General features: G+C 36.6%; 1 protein-coding gene across 7 annotated transcripts in view; it reads left to right on the forward strand.

Moving 5' to 3' along the window:
- FUT8 (fucosyltransferase 8) overlaps nt 1-17,689 on the forward strand; it is a 429,531-nt gene that overhangs the window by 264,905 nt on the left and 146,937 nt on the right. For all 7 annotated transcript variants that reach the window (XM_053602549.1, XM_053602551.1, XM_053602553.1 and 4 more), the window contains 2 exons: nt 5,364-5,479; nt 5,598-5,760. In XM_053602549.1, the coding sequence (XP_053458524.1) occupies nt 5,364-5,479; nt 5,598-5,760 (279 nt within the window). The remainder of the gene's footprint in view (nt 1-5,363; nt 5,480-5,597; nt 5,761-17,689) is intronic.

Here is a 17,689-nt window from a genome sequence, read left to right on the forward strand (position 1 = left end):
TTTTTTTAGAGACAGAGAGTCTCACTTTGTTGCCTTGGTAGAGTTCGGTGGTATCACACATTTCACAGCAACCTCCAGCTCTTGGGCTTAGGCAATTCTCTTGCTTCAGCCTCCTGAGTAGCTGGGACTATATGCACCCACCACAAGGCCAGGCTATTTTTTGTTGCAGTTGGGCCAGGGCTGGGTTCGAACCCACCACCCTCAGTATATGGAGCTGGCGCCCTACTCACTGAGCCACAGGTGCCACCCACATTCCATCAGGTTTTCAACATAGATTATCATGTTGGGATAACAAAAGGATAGCTATGCTTCTTTCTTTCTAATGTGGATATCTTTTCTTTTTCTTGCCTTGTTACACTAGCTGGAGTCACCAATACAGTACTGAATAAAAGTTCTGAGAGAGGGTATCATTGTGTTGTGTCTGATCTTAGGTGAAAAATATTTATTCTTTCACTATTAATTAAACCATAGTGTTTTTCACAAATGCTTGTTATTATGAAGTTGAGGAAATTACCTTAATTTCCTAGTTAACTGACATTATGGGACTGGCGCCCTATCCCTTTGAGCCATAGGTGCCACCCAACATTTTTTATTAGGAATGGATGTTGGATTTTTGTTAGGTCTTTTGTCTGAGTCTTTTCAGATGATCGTATGTTAGAATTTTTATATCTTTGTTCATGAGAGATATTAGTTTGTCATTTTCTTATATTATCTCTCTCTAATTTTGGTAGCAGGATAATTTTGGCTTCATAGAATGTGTTGGGAAATATTTCCTTTATGTTTTGTGATCAGTCTAGCTAAAACAGGGGTTCTATGGCCCACAGACCAAATCTTACTAGCCACTTCTTTTTTTATGGCTCACAGCTAAGAATGAGTTGACATTTTTAAATGCTTACATTTGAAATATTATCTGTTTTCCTTAGTAATAGCCTTTATTTTGCTGATTAGCCTGCAAAACCTAAAATATTTACTATTTGGGTCTTTAGGGGAAAGTTTGTTAATCTTACTGATTGTTCTAAAGAACCAGCTTTTATTTTCATTGATTTTTGTCCATTGTTTGTCTTTTTTTCCATTTCATTGATTTCCTCTCTGATCCTTATTATTTCCCTTCTTCCACATAACTGGGGTTTCATTTGCTCTTTTTTTTTTTCTTAATTTATTAAGGTGGAAGCTACAAAATATAATCTGTAATAAATCCTATTTATTATATTTTTCATTTGGGTATTATAGTTTTCATCTCTAGAAGTTCTCTATCTCTAACTTTTGAACATATAAAACACAGTCATAATAACTGTTCCTTAAAATGATGATTCTAACATCTATGTCACTTTTGAGTTGATTTTGATTGATTTTTCTCCTTTCTGGGTTGTCTTTTCCTATTTCTTTGCAAGCCTGGTGACTTTTGTTCGATTTCAGACTTCATGAATTTTACCTGTTTGTTATTAGCAACTTTGTGTTCTTACAAATATTCTTCAACTTAGTTCTGTAATGTAGTTATTTGAGACTTCTGTTGGGTCTTGCTTTTAAGAAGTGTTAAGTAGGGCTCACATAATCTTTAGTCTGGTGATAATTTTCCCACTATTGAGGCCAAATATTGCTGAAAATTTTCCAACTTGGCTGGTAGGATCAGGAACTGGCCTCTCCCAACCCTATATGAATGCCAAGTACTGCTTTCCTAAGAATCCTTTTACAGACTTCTTCCCCTAACCTTGAGCAATTTCCTTACATGCATGTGTTGATCAGTATGCTGCTGATTCTCAAGTGGTACCTCTGTAGATCTCTGAAGTTCTCTTTATTCAGTCTTCTCCTCTCCAGTACTCGGTCATCAAACCCTAGCTATCTTGTTTTTTTAAGATTTAGCCTTTCTTTTCTTTAATTTTCTTTTTTTTTGAGACAGTCTCAAACTGTCACCCTGGGTAGAGTGCTGTGGCATAGCTCACAGCAAGCTCCAACTCTTGGTCTCAAGCAATTCTCTTACCTTTTTTTTTTTCTTTTCTTTTCTGTTTTTAGTAGAGATGGGGTCTCGCTTTTGTTCAGGCTAGTCTCTAACTCGTGAGCTCAAGCAATTCACCTGCCTTGGCCACCCAGAGTGGTAGGATTACAGGCATGAGCCACTGCATGCCTAGCCTAGCTTCATTTCTTCAACTCAGGGAATTTGCCAGGGTCTACATGGATTACCCCTCTATATACCATAGCCTGAAAACTCTCTCTTTTATACTTTTCTCTGGATTTTTAGTTGTCTCAGGCAGAGTGGTAGATCTGATCTTTTACTCCATCTTGGCCAGCAGAAGAAGTCTTAACATATCTTTTCTGCAGTGAATATGGTAATAAAGTATTCCATTCCTTGAGTATTGAGAAAAGAGACTGTTCATACAGACGGATTCTTTTCTGGAGAATAGTTGTCTTGTATTTTGTTTTTGCTTTGGTTTCTCCAGTACTTTTCTTCTTCTTCTTCTTTTTTTTTTTTTTTATTGAGACAGAGTCTCACTTTGTCACCCTAGGGTAGAGTGCCATGGCACCATAGCTCACAGCAACCTACAACTCTTGGGCTCAAGCAATTCTCTTGCCTCAGCCTCCCTAGTAGCTGGGACTACAGGTGCCCACCACAGCGCCCAGTTATTATTTTCTTTGTTTAGCAGGCCCAGACTGGGTGAACCCACCATTCCTGGAGCATGTGGCTGACGCCCTAACCACTGAGCGACAGGCACCCAGCCTCCAGTACTTTTCTTTAGCTATAATTTCTTCACTGATGGATTAGATTATTAGGGATAATGATGTAATATAAATCACTAAGTCCATTATGTTTTATTAGAATTAGATTAGCTTTAATACTGCTGAGAAGAGCATATGCTATTTTCTCATGCTTGTTTTGCTACTGGTATTTATTCTATTAATATATGAAGAAATGAGATAAAAATGGAGGACCTAGACATAATCTTTCTAGTGTCTAAAGGTTTCTATCACTGAAGTATGTTCTCAAAAGGTATGTTTCTGTCCTATGGCATATTGCTAACAAAATATATCCCAAGAAGTAGAATATTTATTCTGTTTTTAAAATGTTTCCTAGAAACCAGCCATCTAATTCTGGAAGAGATTAGAGCCAAATTTTAAAAACTGTAACTTTAAAAAATTATATACCAGGACATGCTTCATTTGTGAATGTATGTTTATTTATAAATTGGATAATTGTGCACCTAACTGTTGCATTCATTTCATCATTATTCACTTTTGTGCTTATACAAAGAAAGGCTTTTTTATTCATATCCTATGTGATTAGAAGATAGTTACTTTTTATGTTCCTCTTGAGTGTTAATGCATATGAAATTAAAAGGTGCCTCTAGTTACTCTGGTATAGCTGTAACAATAGCTGCTTTACTAAATGTGTATTCTGAAGTAGTGTAGGTAATTGACAGTTAATTTTGCTTTATTGTTTGTATAAAAATGTTAGAAAAGTTATAAAAAAACTGTATCTACATCTTTGCTCTGACAATGTTGATGTATTAATTTGAGTTCTGCCAAAGGACAGTGTTGATACCTTAATTTGAATTCTGCCAATTATAATTTTAAATTATATTCCCTTAAACTGATTAGGATCTTAAGAAAAGATATCCCAGAGTTCTTGAAATTGTATCATATCTCTGAATGGCTCAGCTCAGGTACAATAGCCTTTATAAAATTTATTGCCAGACACTCTGCTAAGTACTTCTTTCTTTTTTGTGTGCTAAGTACCTCTGTAGACATTTTCTCATTTAAATAGACTTTGGAAGAAAAATCAGCCATTATTTTAATTTTGCAAAAGGATATATATGTACAATATCACAAACTTGGTGGTTTAACATGACAGAAATTTATTCTTTTACAGTTTTGGAGGCCAGAGTTTGAAATGAAACCATGGTGTGAGGAAGACTGCTTTCCCTAGAGAAGCTCTAGAATAGAATCTGTTTCCTTCCCTATTCCAGCTTCTAAGGATGCATTGCTCATAGCCCTTTTCTCTATCTTCTAGGCTAGGAGGCACATAGCATTTTCCTCTTCTATAATAAAATCTCCCTCTGCCTCCCTCTGAAACGGACACTCGTTATTACAATTATGGCGCAGCTGGATAATCCAGAACAATCTCCCAGTCTCAAAATCCTTAATGCAAAGTTTCTTTTACCATATAAGGTAACATTCACAGGTTCCTGAGATTAGAATGTGGATATTTTGGGGGAACCATTATTCAGTGTACCACAAAATTTTATGTGTGTATATCAAAATGGAGTATAAGACGCTGCCAAAAATCACATAAAAACAAAAAAAAATGGTAGAAATAAGAACAGTTCTTGGAACGAAGTTGAACAGATAGGTGATAATAAGTAGCAAAAGATCTTGGAGTTCCACTGCTATGTGCCAATATTTTATACTATTGACTGATATTTTTTGTTGCTGATAGAAACAAATAGGACATTCATCTTCAATTTTTTCCTAATGTATTTCATCTTAGAATCTTATCTTTTTCTTCCTTATAAGACTAATGCTTAGTAATCTTTTTTTTTTTTTTTTTTTTAAACAGAGTCTCACTTTGTCACCCTTGGTAGAGTGCTGTGGTGTTTTTGCTCACAGCAACCTCAAACTCTTGGGCTCAAGCGATTCTCTTGTCTCAGCCTCCCAAGTAGCTGGGACTACAGGCTCCTGCCACAACACCTGGCTATTTTTTAGAGACCGGGTCACACTCTTGCTAGGGCTGGTCTTGAACCTGTGAGCTCAGGCAATCCATCTGGCAATGCTTAGTAATCTAAAGCCATGAATTTATGAGATGACACTCAGGTTTATGTAACCTGATATCGTCAGTAATTTAGAAATACTTTGTATTTTCAGTAGACACATGTTCAGATACATGGTTTCTTATTGCCACTAAACCTTTCTTCGCTGCCTTCCTTCACTTTTGTTATTCCCAGATAATGACTAATTGACCACGTTGCCACTAACAGTGGCACTGTAAGTAATATGATAAGCATTTTTTAGGAAACGGCTCCAAAGTTTTCTTAATTCTAGAAGGTCATAGATTTCTGAGCTAGATTATTATTTTCTGTTTTTGCTTATCATCGTTTCTTTTTTTTTTTTTTAAGTTTTTGGCTGGGGCTGCGTTTGAACCCACCACCTCCAGCATATGGGGCTGGCTCCCTACTCCTTTGAGCCACAGGCGCCGCCCCATCATTTCATTTTTTTAATGGTTAAATCCATACCTTTGAGGAGAAAATTTTACTTGTTACTTCTTTTTGTTATATGGCCCAGTGACTTGCAGAGTTATCAGTACATGTTTTTTAGCAAAGTAAGCTTGTATTTTGTTTAATTTAAAAGTTAACATTTTCTTCCCTAAACTACAGAATACCAGAAGGCCCCATTGATCAGGGACCAGCTACAGGAAGAGTACGTGTTTTAGAAGAGCAACTTGTTAAGGCCAAAGAACAGATTGAAAATTACAAGAAACAAACCAGAAATGGTAGGTGATCATACAGTGTTTTTTTTCCCCTCAGTATATTGGCTTTAGCACAAATAATTGAAAACTTTCTTTTATCAAAATGTTAGAAATGTTTCTATTCTGTATTCTTTGACTGCAGGTTTGGGGAAGGATCATGAAATCCTGAGGAGGAGGATAGAAAATGGAGCTAAAGAGCTCTGGTTTTTCCTACAAAGTGAACTAAAGAAATTAAAGAACTTAGAAGGAAATGAACTCCAAAGACATGCAGATGAATTTCTTTTGGATTTGGGACATCATGAAAGGTACTATTCTCCCTTTACATTGGGCTTTAGATTTAGAAAAGAATATAATCTAAGATGGTAAATCTCCCTGCTAAGTTGTAAATGATACCTGCCATGTTTAAGAGCAGGAATCCCAAAGGTCTCCAAGGATAGTAATTGCCAAATGCAGTTCATCTACCAAAATATATCACCAGAAAATATTATTTAACATGTTTTTCTAGAGATCTTTATACCCTTAATAAACACTAAAGCTAATGGTTCATGCCAATAATATTTTATAATACCTTTTTATGAATTTTATTCATATACAATCAGTATTTGAAAGAGAGCTCACAGTTGGGTTTTTTGTTTTTGTTTTTGAGACAGTCTCAAGTTGTTACCATGGCATCATAACTCAGCAACTTCCAACTGGGGTTCAAGAGATCCTCTTGCCTCAGTTTTTCTATTTTTATTAGAGACAGGGTCTCGCTTTTGCTCAGGCTAGTCTAAAACTCATGAGCTCCAGCCATCCACCCACCTCGGCCACCCGGAGTGCTAGGATTACAGGCACAGCTGCTGCGCCTGGCTGGGAGCTTGCAGATTTGCCTTGCAGTACATTGAAACTCATGCTGAGTCTGGCAGTCATGTTTCTAAATCAAACATTAAAAACATTAAAATAGGCTCAGTGCCCATAGCACAGTGGTTACTGCGCCAGCCACATGCATCGAGGGTGGCGGGCTCGAACCTGGTCAGGGCCAGCTAAAACATCAATGACAACTGCAATAAAAAAATGGCTGGGCATTGTGGCAGGTGCCTGTCGCCCCAGCTACTTGGGAGGCTGAGGCAAGAGAATCATTTGAGCCCAAGAGTTTGAGGTTGCTGTAAGCTGTGACAGCATGGCCCTCTATCCAGGGCAACAGCTTGAGACTCTGTTTCCAAAAAAAACCCCCCAAACCAAAACAACTTTAAAATAGTACCTTTTTAGGATTTCTAATTAAAGGTTAGCAAGTTTTTTGATAAAAAGAAACATTCCATTTAATTGCTGGAAAGAACAACCTGAGATCTGCCTCACTAGATTTGTTTCTCCTATTTACACATTGCTAAATAATGTGCAGTTTATCTTCCATAGAAAAGAAAACGTTTGGTTCTGGTATATTCATGCAGAACAAAATGTATCTGATAATCATTATAAATATAGTGAAACTTATCCTTAGGCCTATTATATTTAAAAGTCTGTATTCCCAGTAGGATTCTGATGGCAATTTCTGTCTCATTAGTGAAAAATAAAATAAAAATTGCTATATTAGCACAACCTACCACTGTGAAGAGGAAAAAAATTACCCCATACAAACAATAGATTCTTGTATATTAACATCAGAATATTACAATGATTTTGAAAAATTGTGCTGTGAAGTGAAATTACAAATAAAATCTATCAATTTATTGTAATCATTTTAGTAGTAATGAATCTATAGAAATATGATAGCATGGAATTCAAGGAGTGTTGAATGATTAGGCCGTACATTAGGTGGTCCTTTTGATATTTTTTAAATGGTCAGCTTGCAGTCAGACCACTTTGACCCACTAGACCGAATGCAAATTAATTCTGTCCTTAATATTTCTCTACCCTAAAGCTGATTTTAGACACCAAGTCTCTCTTAAATGGATCTTTGTGCTTATGTGCTTTGCTTATTGCAGCTTTTGTAGGAAAATACAGCTCTAAAGAAGATTGACTTGGGTAGTCTATGTGGTATGTTACATGAGAATTTTGGCCTCTGCCTTCTGATGGAATGTTTAATTTTAAGGTTTGAATGATTTAATTAAATTATTTGAGAATTTAATTTTTAGGTCTTTTTTAAATTAAAATAATTTTTCAAAAAATTATTTTATAAATATCATTTATACATGTAATTTGAGCATATTCTTTGTGACTGTAGGTACAAATGAAAAGTTAATATAATAAAAAGGCCTTGAGAGATTGATATAAATCAACATTACATTTTTAGTTAGTTGAATTCTATTTTAAATCTATTATGATTCCTTGCAGTGCTGTTTAGTACATGTTAAATAATATTTCTCTGAAAACAAAAATGGAGAGCAAAAGTAGCAAAGTCAATTTATGTTTATGTAGTAAGCTGAAATCATAATGAATCTGGGATATAACTTCATAGCATAGTAATTTAACTCCAGGAAGCCAGATTAGAATATAGTATACAAATAATGAATAAAATACAACCAAACATTAGAAAAAGAACGTTTAAACAAATAAATGTACAAATAGAAGGGATTTGTATTAAATAGAATATACCCCTCTTACTGACCATTTTCAAGATTCTTAAGTATATGAGGTCTGACGACAAAGTTCATAAATTCATCCTAGAAAAAGCGCTGCATACCTCATTGCTGAATATCACTTTGGTCACCTTCAAAGTGCACCCCTTGGGAGGCTATGCACCAATGCCAGTGCCTTATCCACCCTTCAAAATAATTTTGGAATTCTTTTTTGGAATGGTTATCATCATATTACCCTTGATACTCTGAATGTCATCAAAATGTTTTCCTTTCAATATATCCTTTATCTTTAGGTAAAGAACAAAGTCATTGGGGGGCCAGATTAAGTGAATAGGGAGGGCGTTCCAATACAGTTATTTGTTTACTGGCTAAAAACTCCCTCACGGGCAGTGCCATGTAAGCTGGTGCATTGTTGTGATACAAGAGCCACGCCTTTCTCAGGCCAAGATTTTCAATTAAGATTTTCTTTTTTTTTTTTTTTTTTTTTTTTTTTTTTTTTTGTAGAGACAGAGTCTCACTTTATGGCCCTCGGTAGAGTGCCGTGGCCTCACACAGCTCACAGCAACCTCCAACTCCTGGGCTTAAGTGATTCTCTTGCCTCAGCCTCCCGAGTAGCTGGGATTACAGGCGCCCGCCACAACGCCCGGCTATTTTTTGGTTGCAGTTTGGCCGGGGCCGGGCTTGAACCCGCCACCCTCGGTATATGGGGCCGGCGCCCTACTGACTGAGCCACAGGCGCCGCCCTCAATTAAGATTTTCTTAATCCTAGAACTCTGGGAGGCCAAGGTGGGTGGAATGCCTGAGCTCACAGGTTTGAAATAAGCCTGAGCCAGAGCAACACCGCGTCTCTAAAAAATAGCTGGGCATTGGGTGCCGTTAGTCCCAGCTACTTGGGAAGCTGAAGCAAGAGGATGATATTACCCCAAGAGTTTGAGGTTGCTGTGAGCTATGACAGCACAGTACTCCACCAGGGGCAACAAAGTGAGACTCCATTAAAAAAAAAAAAAAAAAAGATTTTCCTAATTGTTTTTCTATCAGCCTTTACTTGGTCTGCTATGCTTCTCACAGTCAGCCAACGATCTTGACGCACAATTCCTGGAATGTTTGCAATGTTCCATCAGGTCTGCTGCCTTGACCTCTCTTCACCAGTCACACTTTCTCTCCCTTCAGAAAACATTTAATCCATTTGTACACTGCCATTTTCTTCATGGCGTTACCCTCATAGACGTGGACTAACATGTCCCTAATTTCACTTCCACTCTTGGCCAAGTTTAACAAGAAATTTAATGTTTTTTTTTTTAATTATTGCTTTAATTCAAGCCCTGACATTCTCAGGGTGGCACACAAAAACACACGGCAACAATAATGAATGGCACTCAGCAAGATACCACCACATGTTGACATGAACACAGCTATGAGCCACTGACATTCCAAGGTTATGAAACCTTCCTGAGTTGTTTGTATAGTGTTGCCCATATAAGCTCATGATGGCAAGTTCACGAACTTAATTGTCAGACCTTATAAGAATTAAAGTTAAAATGAACTTTTGTTTGCCTCTGGTGATTTTTATGTGACATAAAAATCTCCATTTCCTTTTTACTTATGCTCAAATTAGAGCTTATAGCTTGTTTTTAGACTGAAAGCTTGTATTTTCTGAACAGTTAGAGCTTGAGTCTTACCAAATTTCTTGTTTAGATTTCCCTATGAGCCTTTCTTATTTTTGGTTCAGAGAGACATTAATTACAGGGAAAAACACTTACAGGCTTTCATTTTTTCAGTGTCTTTCTTTAAAAATTTTATTTTTCCAGCTTTATTGAAGTATAATCTACAAATTAAAATAGTGTATATTCAAGGTAAAGTATACAGTATGATGATTTGAGATATATATGAGTGGGTCATTATGAACGTTTTGAGATACACAGAAATTAAGAAACATAAAATTCATGCAGGTATAAACAAATGAAGCCCTCCCAGCAACACCAGTAAGCCAAGCAAGTTGAAACTTACATGCGTGAATCAGAGAGGGTGCTGTCAACTGAGTTTCTTAGAAGTGAAATAGTGGACCATTACACAGTCTGTTTCAAAACTTTTTGTAGTGACCTACATATTAAATACACACATTGTATAAAACATACTATAATCAAATTAATGAACTTACTTTTCACTACACATGCTTAACTATTCTTGTGTTTTTATGTGATAAGGTAACTTAAGATCTGCTTTCTTAGCAAATTTCACAGATTTCTAGTAAACAATACAGTATTATGATCTATGATCACCATGATATTCATTAGATCCCTAGAATTTATTCGTCACTGAAAGTTTGTATCTTTTGACCCACATTTTCGCATCTGGTGATCACCATTCTACTCTTGTGCTTCTATAAGATTAAAGTTTTTAGGTTCCACACATAAGTGAGATCATGCAGTATTGTTGTGTATAATTTACATACAATAAAATGTACATTTTTTCATCTATACTTCTGTGAGTTTTAACAAATGCTTACCTTTTTTTTTAAATCACAGTCAAGATACAGAATGCTATTGCCCTATTTTGTGTACTTGTCACCCTTTTAAAGATTAGTTGCTCGTGTGTGTGGGTTTGTTTCTGGGCTCTCTGTTCTGTTCCGTTGGTGTATGTGTCTGCTTTTAGGCCAGTATCATACTGTTATGATCACTATAGCTTTGTAACATAGTTTGAAATCAGGAAGGGTGATACCTCTAGGTTTGTTCTATATTTCTTTGGGTTCCGTATGAATATTGTTTTTTGTTCCTTTTCTTGTGAAAAATCCCATTGGAATTTAAAGCTATGGAAGTCTCTATATTGGTTAGGCTGGAGTGCAGCCATTAGAATTTTGATGGGGTTTGCATTGAATCTGTAGATCATTATAACAATATTAATTCTTCCAATCCATAAACACAGACTATCTTTCTATTTCCTTAGGTCTTCCTCACTTTCTTTCATAATGTCTTCTAGCCTTTTAGATCAGTATACAGATCTTTCATCTTCTTCCTTAAATTTACTGTTATGTATTTTATTCTTTTCCATGCTATTATAAGTGAGATTGTTTACTATGTCTTTTTTGGATAGTTTATTGTTAGTGTATAGTAATGCAACTAATTTTTGTGTATTGATTTTTTTTCCTGGTCCTCCAGCTTTACTGAATTCTTTTATTAGTTCCAATGGTTTTTTTGGTGAAGTCTTTAGGGTTTTTAATATGTATGAGTATGTTATCTGCAAACAGAAACTAAATCTAACTTATTCTTTTCTGATTTAGATGTATTTTATTGTATTTATTTATTTGAGACAGAGTCTCACTATGTTGCCCTCAGAAGAGTGCTGTGGCATCACAGCTCACAGCAACAAACTCTTAGGCTTAAGCAATTCTCTTGCCTCAGCCTCCCAGTAGCTGGGACTTACAGGTGCCTGCCACAACACCCGGCTGTTTTTTGTTGTTGTTGTCGTCATTGTTGTTTACCAGGCCTGGGCTGGGTTTGAATCCACCAGCCTTGTTGTATGTGGCCAGCACCCTAACCACTGAACTATGGACGCTGAGCCCATTTTATTTTTCTTGCCTAATTGCTTCTATGGCTAAGTCTTTTAATACTATGTTGAATATAAGTACTCAACATACTTGAGTACTGGTCTGTGGGTGGTGACTCATGCCTGTAATCCCAGTACTTAGGGAGACTAAGGCAGGATGATCATTTGAGGCTATAAGTTTTGAGACCAGCCTGGACAACTTAAGGAGAATCTGTCTCTACAAAAAACCAAGAAAAACTATCTGGGCATGGTGGTATGCACTTGTATCACAGATCCTCCCTCCATAGTCTGAGGCAGCAGGATCGCTTGAGGCCAGGAGTTCAAGGCTGTGCCATTGTACTTAGCTTAGGTGACAGAACAAGACACTTTATTAAGACCAAAAGAAGTTAAAAAAAAAAAAATAAAGAAGCTGTGAGACTGGACACCCTTATCTTTTAAGGAAAAATGTTCAGTTTTTTAGCATTGAGTATGATGTTAGCTGTATGCTTGTCATTATATAGCCTTTACTATATTGGGGTATATTTTTTCCTTAACTAATTTATTGCTATTTTTTTTTTTTTTTTTGGAAATAGACTTTTACTATGTTGCTCTCGGTAGAGTGCTGTGGCATCATAGCTCACAACAACCTTAAACTCTTGGGCTTAAGCTATTCTTTTGCCTCAGCCTTCCAAGTAGGTGGGACTACAGGCACCCGCCACAACGCCTGGCTCTGTCAGATTTATTGAGAGTTTTTATTGTGAAAGAATGTTGAATTTTACCAAATGCTTTTTCTGCATCTATTGAGATAATCATATTTTTATCCTTCGTGCTGATAATGTAGATTATCAAATTTATTGATTTTCATATATTGAACCAACCTTACTTCCCATGGATAAATCCCTTTTGGTCCTGGTATATGACCCTTTTAATGTGCTATTAAATTTGGGTAGCTAATATTTTGTTGAGGATTTTGCATTTTTGTTCATTAGGGATATTGGCCTATAATTTTCTTCAGCATCATTACTTGGTTTTGGAATGAGAGTAATGCTGGTCTTATAAAATGATTTTGGAAGTGTTCCTGCCTATTTAGTTTTGAGAAGGATTGATATTAATTCTTCTTTAAATGGTTGGTAAAATTCACCCATAAAGCCTTATGGTTCTGAACTTCTCTTTGTTGTGAGGTTTTTGATTACTGATGAAATCTCCTCCCTTATTATTGGTCTCTTAATATTTTGTTTCTTCGTGATTCAGTCTTGGTGGGTTGTATGTTTCTAGGAATTTATCCTTTGGTTTAAGTTATCCAGTGTATTGGCATGTAATTATATATAGTAATCTCTTATGATCTTTTGTATTTCTGTGGTATCAGTTGTTACATTTTATCTTTCATTTATAATTTTATTTAAATCCTTTTCTTTAGTCTAGCAAAAGTTTTTGTTATTTTTGCCGATTTATTTTTTATTTTTTTTTGAGACAGAGTCTCACTCTGTTGCCTCTGGTAGAAACTCCTGGGCTCAAGTGATCCTCTTGCCTCACCCCCCAGGTAGCTGGGGCTATAGGTGCCTGCCATAACAAACAGCTATTTTTAGAGATGAGGTCTCCCTCTGGCTCAGGCTGGTCTCCAACTTGTGAGCTCACCCACCTCAGCCTCCCAGAGTGCTAGGATTACCAGCACAAGCCACTGCTCCTGGCTCTTTTGCTGATTTTTTAAAAACAACTGACTCTTTGTTTTCTTGACCTTTTCTAGTTTCTTTTTAGCCTTTATTGATTTTTGCTCTATTATTCTTTATTTTTTCCTTCTTTGTGCTGACCTTGGGCTTAGTTTGGTCTTCTATTTCTAGTTTCTTATTAGTAGGGGGAAATCTTTGGATCTCACCCCTTAACCTGTGGGGGTCTTCACTAACTCTGAGTAGTTTATGTTAGAGTTAAATTAAATTATAGGACACCCAGTTTGTGTCCACAGAGAAATGGAGAATTGCCTGGTATAGAAAACTCACACATTTGGTATCAGAAGTGTTTTGTGGTTAAAGAACAGATCATATAGCTGGACATTGTAGTGGGCACCCGTAGTCCCAGCTACTTGGGAGGCTGAGGAAAGAGAATTGTTTAAGCCCAGGAGTTTGAGGTTGCTGTGAGCTATGACAACACAGCACTCTATCAAGGGTGACAAAGTGAGACTCTGTCTCAAACAAACAAACAAAACCCCAGATTATATTAGTTGTAATACTAAGTGATACTAAACTTGCTAGTCTTTGAGAACTGAGGCTTTAGCAGTCTAAACTTTTGGCTTTTCTGTGCCACAGTGGAAGAAGAGTTTTCTTTTCTTCTTCCACATTAAATATATTAAATATACAAACACTAATAAAAGTTAATGAGAAAAAAAATTTCTTGCATAATTTTCATGATAATCCAACAGCACAGATAAGCAAAACGTCCTTATATAATCTGTATGTGACCTGTAGGCCACAGGTTGGACACACTTTCTAGACTTCCTGGTTTACTTTGAGTTCACTACTGATGCTTGTGTTTCCTGGTAAAAATCACATTTGTGTGTGGGTTAGTGACACCATCAGTAACCTGTGGGGAAAGATTTTTCTGTTTTGTTCCCCACTTGTTGCTGTTTCCTAATGTGAGGGCACCATGTTTTTTCTCTGGAGTGTCTCTCCCTTTATTTATTACGTCATTTACCAGGCTTTAAATTGCAGCCTGGGGGCCAGATGTATGTTTGAATCTGAGATTCAGCTTACCTGAAGTTTTTAGCAAAACGTTATTTGTTTACCTGATTAGCTTATTGGCTTAGGAACTGATAACTGTTAGAGCCTGATCTCTGCCTGCCGCCTCAGTGAAGTAATCAACTGGTAGTAAATAGTAGTACTCTTTGGTTTTTAGAAGTTTTTAGAGGGTTTTTAAGAATTTAGGTGCATTGATGGTGTAATAAATAAATTCAGAGGCCGGGCGTGGTGGCTCACGCCTGTAGTCCCAGCGCTGTGGGAGGCCGAGGCAGGTGGATTGCCTGAGCTCAGAGGTTCATAACCCATATGAGCAGCAGTCAGCCAGAGTAAGACCCCGTCTCTACCAACAACATCAAAAACAGCCAGACTGCAGGAGAAAGAAGAAAATCAACAAAAAAGGAGTACTTCAAACAAAGAAGAATGAACAAGCACACTGAAATTAAAAATTAAAAAATAAATAAATAAATAAATAAATTCAGAGTAGCATATTAATTGTTATCTGCTATACTGATCTTAAGCATAATATCACTAGATTTTCAATTGATAATTTTATTCTAGTAATTGCAGATGATCATATTTCATAGTAATACAGTCAAATTTACCTGCAACTTTTGATATCAATGACCATGAATTGATTTCTGGCTTGCTTCTTTGAAATAGTGAGTGGGAAATCATTTTTGTCATTGTAGTTTCATTATTTATATAGTACTGTATATAGACAGTACTTGGATTTATAGCAGTTTAGATTTATATCTCAGTCTCTGAGCATGTTATGGAATTTTGTCTAAATCAACCTTTTAGGTTGCTGCAGAGACATATATAACTTAAGTACTATTGCTTTGATTCTTTTGGTCATCTTCATGTTGTCACACATCAGTTTATGTAACAATTACCAGAGTTGCTTCTTTATACTTTTAAATTATAACAAATAGGCCGGGCTCATGCCTGTAGTCCTAGCACCCTGGGAGCTGAGGTAGGTGGATCGCCTGAGCTCACGATTCAGGACCAGTCTGAGCTAGAACAAGACCCTGTCTCTAAAAATAGCTGGGTGTTGGTGGTGGGTGCCGGTAGTCCCAGGTACTTGGGAGGCTGAGACAAGAGAATCTCTTGAGCCCAAGAGTCTGAGGTTGCTGTGAGCTATGACACCATAGCACTCTACTGAGGACGACAAAGTGAGGCTCCATCTCAAAAATAAACAAATAAATAAAATAAATTATAGCAATTATTAATTAAACTTAATGTTAAAGGACAGGAGGGACCACCGAACCAATGATCTATATTTTAAGTTAGTTGAGTGAAACTACTGAAAAACAATCTGGTGAAACAGCAATCTTATCATATTGAGGTCATAAAGCCTAGTCTGCATCCTCTTACTATTGGTTATATGTAAAGCAGCTTTGCCAAGACGAAGGTTAGATGTGTTTCCCAATTGGTGAATGATACTTATGGTTACTTATGCTGATTGGCAATTTGCTGATATGCGAACAGATGTTGTGGAGGATTTTGTCACAAAGAAATAACTTTGAATCAGATAAATGGTACTGATTATAGGAAAAGATAGGTAGGTTAATACCTTATAGATCTGTTTAAGTTTCTGACTATAGCTGTTGTAGCTCAATAGCTTGTTTTCATTCTCTTTGATATATCTGTTCTTGGAAAAGTTAAGTTTTGTGAACCTTCAAATCTTTTGTTCTTGTGTTTTATTTCACACATACAGTGCGAATATGGACACTTTTTCTTGAGTTTTGGATTTTTCTTTTTCTTTTTTGAGACAGAATCTTACTCTGTTGCCCTGCATAGAGTACGTGGCATCTAGCTCACAGCAACCTCAAACTCTGGAGCTTGAGCGATTCTTTTGCCTCAGCCTCTCGAGTAGCTGTGACTCCTGGCACCCACCATGACACCCAGCTAGTTTTCTTATATTAGTAGAGAAGGCGTCTTGCTCTTGCTCAGGCTGATCTTGAACTCCTGAGCTCAGGTGATTCTTCTGCCTGAGCCTCCCAGAGTGCTAGGATTACAGCTGTGAGCCACCATGCCCAGCCTTGGATTTTTTTTTTTTTTCTTTTGCAGTTTTTGGCTGGGGCTGGGTTTGAACCTACCACTTCCAGTATGTGGGGCCAACGCCCTACTCCTTTGAGCCACAGGAGCCACCCGCCTTGGATTTCTTTAAATGAAATATTTTTGTATGATTGTCTTTCTACTAAAGAATCCAGGTTTACTTTCAGGTTGTACTAGAACATTCCTCTTAATATTTATGAGCAAAAGGGTACATTTTTCGATGAAGCTATTCTTACTCTGCTTATTGCTTAGTAGCTATCACCCAGATAATGATTCTTCATCTCCTTTAAAGAAACACTCCTCTAAAATAAAGTTTGCATTAGAAGAAGAATCTCCAGGTAGAAAAAGGTGTTTCATCTAGTGGCCCTGATTCTGTTTTGCCCCTATCACACATCTATTTGGTTGTGGAAGAATGATTTTGACATTAAAAATAATCACTTACTAAGGATTTCCTACATGCCAGTTAATGTGATAAAGGCTCACCATCCTTTATTTTATTTAATGAACACAATAATCCTCACGAGGTAAGCTTTTGTAGGGGTAAGGGGAAACTTGCCCTTTTTCCAAATGGTCACTGGAAGATCAACTCACAAGGCAGATTGAGAGAGATTCTCCACTATGCACATGTGGAGAATCACAAGAGTGATTACTCAATAACCCAATGAAGTCCAGATGTTTTTATATATGACTTTAAGGGGGAGATGAGTGGTGTAGGTAATTCTTTTAAGGAGCAAATGTTGCTAGGGAGGATGAATAGATACTTAGGAGAATGAATAACTGAGGGAAACAGATTGACCTGTAAATAATTCTCCTTAGCAAGTTAAATTAACATGGAAAACAGATTTTATATTTAATATGATTTGGGATAGGTCTGGTCCCATTTTTGATTGTTCTTGCAATATACTGACAAAACAGGGAGGGGAAGAGTCAGTTATTCTTTTGATTGGTCAATCCAGTTTATGCAGATAGAGGGAAAGCCCTTTTTGATCTCAAAGGATCTCTTACTCTCCAAAAGTCTTTAATTCAAACTACCAAGCATCATATTTTATAATGTGATTTCCTAAGCTCCTTCACTTTATTATTCTCCTTTTTATAACTAAAGTTATAATCAGGCCTGGAGAAACTAGTGGCTTATGCAAATAAGTAGCAAAGCTATTTTAGCTTTTTTAGTCCAAAATCCTTTCTCTTAATTACTAAATGAGTAGCTTCTCTGAATTTTGTTTTCTCTTCTTTATGTGGAAATAAAATTCCTATGGCACAGCATTGTGATGACAAAACAAGGAAAAAATATATAAAACAATTTTCGTGGTGCCTGACACATTATAGATTCTAGCACATCCTAGTCATAATTGCATATGGGAAACTCATAA

Source organism: Nycticebus coucang, chromosome 9 (assembly GCF_027406575.1).
Source record: "Nycticebus coucang isolate mNycCou1 chromosome 9, mNycCou1.pri, whole genome shotgun sequence".
In the NCBI taxonomy this organism is placed as follows: domain Eukaryota; kingdom Metazoa; phylum Chordata; class Mammalia; order Primates; family Lorisidae; genus Nycticebus; species Nycticebus coucang.